Source organism: Aplysia californica, unplaced genomic scaffold, assembly GCF_000002075.1.
Source record: "Aplysia californica isolate F4 #8 unplaced genomic scaffold, AplCal3.0 scaffold00504, whole genome shotgun sequence".
Classification (NCBI taxonomy): domain Eukaryota; kingdom Metazoa; phylum Mollusca; class Gastropoda; order Aplysiida; family Aplysiidae; genus Aplysia; species Aplysia californica.
In genome coordinates, this window is record NW_004797774.1 from 599,328 (window position 1) to 604,327 (window position 5,000).

The following is a 5,000-nucleotide window of genomic DNA, read 5'->3' on the forward strand; positions in this document are numbered from 1 at the left end:
TTTTCGATAGATTATATATGCAACTCTTTGAGAACGACAAAAATGCGAAAAAACTGACAAGAAATGTTTTAGCAGTGTATCTTTATAGGGATAATTTGGGGGGAGGAGAGGGTGGAGGGGAGGAGAGGGGGGAGGAGAGGGGGTGGGTGGTGGCTACATCTTCAGTCCAAAAAAATCTTCCCGCTGAAGATAGATGTTTTAGTCACAAACCTAGTTACTCACCGATTATTTCCCATAGAGTTGAAAGAAAAGCAGAAGTATACAATACGTGACTAGGTGGGGTGTTTGAGAAAGGATGAAAAAGCCTTATTTCTAGTTATTCCCACTCTGCTTATTGGTCCCCTTTCATTTACTTTTGCATTTTTCTGTTAATTGTAACCCCCAAATTCCTTGGTCAATTAAAACAATGTTAAGTACTTTGGATGTTGACGTCATCGATGCGATGGCCTTGACCTTTAGCTGAGGATGAGCTCTTGGTTTCTCTCAATTTTACTTCACTAGCAACACAAACAGCTCACAACAGTGCCGAAGATTAGAGGTGGTTACTAGAGAGTAAGACACCAAAAAAAGATGGAGGAGAGATAAGGGCGATGTCAGTTGGATAGGGAAGAAGGAGCAAACAATCTCAGAGCGCCTTCAAACTTTCCATGAGTTGAAAGAAGAGCAGAACTTTATGTAAATGACTACATGAAGTGTTTAAAGCAAATGAAATTTCTGATATTCACACCCCCCCCCCTCCTCCCCATTCTTTCCTAAATATAACAGGTGTTGAGATTGGGAAAAAAAACCCGCTAAAAATATATCAATTAAAATTGCTTAAAGGCAGAACAATTATTGATTTCTTCGTTTTCATTATTTTGATGAGCGCCTGATTTTACCACGATGCCTCACATATATCGTCTTTAAGCACATTTAGTTGTCTGTATCCCAAAACAGACTGTGATCACGCCTCACCGTTCCTTGCTTCCAAGATGGGGCCAAAGTCAAATCTCTTCTTGCTGACGATCAAAGAGTCCACGGGCTCCAAACAACATTCTCCAGGGTCACACGTGCTTTCGTCCTGACACACGTCACCCACCTTTGCCTGGGGAGGACAGTCTTGTGACATGTACGCTCAGTGGCAGACAAGCTTATATTGGCTTGTTTTTTCATAGTTGGGAGGGTATGGACTTCCGTGAAAAGTATTTCTCTAGATCTTATAAAAGTGCTTATTTAAAAATGTACTTGGGGAAAATATTTCTCTAAATGTTTTTAAAAAATAATTTTTTTATGTGTTGGGGAAAGATTATCAAACATTTCTCTAAACGTTTAAAGCATGATTTTTGAGGTGCTAAGGAAAAATAATTTCTCTATCTTTTATAAAAAGAGGTATTTTTCAGGTTCATGAGAAAATCATTTCTCTAGATGTTTTTAAAACAGTATTTTTTTCTGCGTTTCAACGAGTCGTATTTGTCAAAAGGCACAGGAATAGTGATAACAAAGTACATCATTGAGTATATACTGAGGTCACAAAGGCGTTGGATTTTGTCATTATGTCACTAATGTTTGGGAATGTTCCTTGTATACTACTTGTGGAATCGTAGAAGTCTTTTTAAATATGGCTGTTCATTGGAATCAGTGAAGTAGCCCTTTTCCATCTTCTTTTCTGCTATTTCGTTGACAGCCTTGTGATCATAGCAGAATTAGTTGTAGCGGTAACAATAATGAAAGCAGCGACAACAGCAGCACAACAAGACAGACCACAATAGCAGCTCTGAGGAGGGATGAATTGGACATGGGCAGAAGTAACTTTAGAGCATCTCAAACTTTTTTCTCTCATTTTTGTTCAAATGTAAGTGTTTTCACACCACCGTCGACACAATTTAGATAATTTAAGAGTCGGACTTCCGACCCTGCCTGTCAGGGCCAATCGAGCCAATCGAGCCAGAGAGAGACACAGCATCCCAGCAGAAATACATTGTAAGAATTGTCCTCCCACTCGGGAATTGAACTCGGGTCTCCGGTGTGCGACAGCGAGGCGCCCAACCGCTACACCACAGACCCTGGTCCTTTGTCTCTGGAGTGGCCAGGAAGAATTGAGTCCGAAAAAACAATATGTCCCGTATTGTAGATGCTATAGAACCTAGGAGCAAGTTCTGAAAGAAGCTCATGTGTGTCGCTCACAAAGAACAACAAGTAGGAAGCGACAAATGCGGTTTCTATGACTCTTGAATCAATATAAAGGTTTGAACATCTTGATCTCGCTGGGGAAAATGGAAGGCAAACGTATCAGGGGTAAACCCAGAGAAACGATTTGGAAAACCTGAACAGATGGGTGGCGGGGATATACAAGGATAATGTAGGTGTTTTTAGATCATCCAAACAGATATGTGAATATGATTGCCTATGTCTTTTACAGATCTGACACCTGATGATAATGATGATGATGATGATGATGATGATGATGATGATGATGATGATGATGATGATTATGATTGTGGAGAACCGGATCGCCCAGCCTTCTTCAAAACGTTATCTTCTTTATGGTATAAGACTTACGTTCACGCTGACGAGGACGAGAGCAGACACACACAGGAGAACCTTCATCATGATTAGTCGTTGATTGCTCAGCTAGTGTCCACTCCAGTATTTATAGGCTTGCACACAACGGCGAGCATTTTTATGGATATATTTACAGCGAAATATAAGACCAAACAGCCTTTGTGGATCCCAGGACCCACCTTTTGTTTTTTCAGAATGCTTGATATTACAAATGTATGTTGTCATTCTCCGCGAGATGTCGAAATACCTAACCACTGCACCAGAGACAACAGAAGTCTTTTTTATGAACATATTTTACGCTCCTATTGACACACTTCAGATCATTTAGGAGATGAGAGTCCGACCTTACCATTCAGGCCCAAACCTGGCTGAGAGGAATACAACATCTTCTTACAACTCGAAAATTGAACTCGGGTCTCTGGTTAGCGACAGAGAAGTGCCTAACCTGTACACCACAGGCGCTAGTTTTCAAATAGACACAAGTGTCAATGCTCTCAGATACGCCAGTGCAAGTCTTATTATTATTGTATTGTATCTTGTTGGGTGTTCGGGCTGATTTTGTTTTTTAAATATTTTTTTTGTTTTGTTATATTTTGTGTTTTGTTATTAGATTTTTATTTCTAATTTTAATTTAATTAAAATCCTGTATTTATTATTATTATTGTCATTATTATTATTATTATTATTATTATTATTATTAGTAGTAGTAGTAGTAGTAGTAGTAGTAGTAGTAGTAGTAGTAGTAGTAGTAGTAGTAGTAGTAGTAGTTATTAATTAATTACTTTGGGGGGGGGGGGGGGCGCGAATGAACGTGTATTTCGCAATGTTTGGCTAGCTACCAGCACAGCTGTAGAAGGAATCCATGCCAATAAATTTTTGGGGTTTTGTTTTGTTTCTGTTTCTGTTGTTTTCTTAATGTTGTTCGGTTGTTGTTTTTCTCCTCGGCTTGTCACCTCTCCCCCTCCGACCATTGGCAAAGTATGTCGCAATCACCAGCTATACTCGTACACGATGTTGAAAGATCTGTGTATGTCCGTATTTTGGCGAAATTAATTCCGAAAATCGTTGAACAGAAAGACAAAAACAACAACTGTAAGTAGGAGACATCAGCCTCTATGTTGTTGCGATTAAGCGCTTCGCCCTCACACACAGAAGACTCGGGTGAGATTCGTCATTACGTAGACAGCCGTCTCACCCATAAGGCTAATGTTGATGCTGTCTTGAAACCCTTGTTTGGTGAACACTACAAGTGTACAGAACTTTAATTTATTAATTCTCGCTGTCTTTCTGCTGGGATGTTGTATCCGTCTCAGCCAGGGTTGGCCCAGACTGGCATGATTGAACCCGCCTCTTAAAGGTTCTAAATTGGGCAGTTCGACGTGTCAAAATCACCAACATTAAAAGAAAAAGAGACTAATAGAAGAAGTCGGCACTTATTTGAACTAATTGAGCAGCAAATGCGAGAAACGCCTTCGAAAAAAAGAAAAAATGAAAAGAAGAAGAAGAAGAAGACAGGAAGGACTGTCAGAGGTAATCCCTCGATCAGATTCATTTTCTGTTGTCTTTTTTTGGTACGTCTATAATAAAGGCAAGAAAATTTTACCTTCACTCCTTGACATTAATAAGTGAGGCAGCGTGGTGGAATCAGGCTCTCGTCAAAAATAATCAAAGTGAAGAAACTTGCATTTTTCCACAGGTTTGTGAATTTTTATCAAATTTTCGTTTTTTGGCTCAACTCCTTTCGTGCACATTAAAGAACTCATTTCTGTGTGGATTTTTCTGAAAAACGTTGATTAAATTCACAAAAAATGTTAATTTTCTGTTACCATGGACTCTTAATCTAAGGAAATAACTTTTCTTTGGTGGCCATTTTCTCACTAATTTTACCTCTCAAAACAGATGAACCCCACCTCCTTTATTTTCAAATATCTCGACTTGTATTCAAGATAAATAGATATTTTTTTCATCCAAATAAAGACAAATGAGCAAGCTTTAAGATGATACCAATAACGCTACATGCTTCAACATTGACGAGAGCCTGATTTCACCACGCTGCCTCACATATGTAATTAGCCACCTCGATCTAAGCATAGCATTGTCACAAGATCGCTCCTTACCCACGGCTTATTTCCAACAAGCCTCTCTTTAATCTGGTCACTGGGAATGACACGAAACTTTTAATATAGATTTCAACCCTCGTGATACAAGCACATTTAAAGAATAGAAGTCAATAAATTATGGTATATTCATTTCAATTTAGATTCCCTGAAAAGTAGCCACACAACACACAGGTAGACAGCGGGTGGGGAGGGGGGGGGGTGAAGATGAGTTTTTATCTCTTTAATGCAACTATTTGCTTTTAGTCTCCTATTTTAAGGCGGGGGACTACACCCCCAAAAGTCCCGATTCCGCTAAAAATTATGGATTTTGCATCGTAAGCATTTTTACTTCTTCAGCCT

At 39.2% G+C, this 5,000-nt stretch overlaps 1 protein-coding gene across 1 annotated transcript in view; it reads right to left on the minus strand.

Annotated features, from left to right (window-relative positions):
• Positions 1–2,586, minus strand: part of LOC100533389 (putative toxin II) — a 4,525-nt gene extending 1,939 nt beyond the window's left edge. Inside the window, 2 exon segments of the mRNA NM_001204676.1 lie at positions 955–1,084; positions 2,539–2,586. Coding sequence (NP_001191605.1) covers positions 955–1,084; positions 2,539–2,586 — 178 coding nt within the window.
• Positions 2,587–5,000: the final 2,414 nt, after the last annotated feature.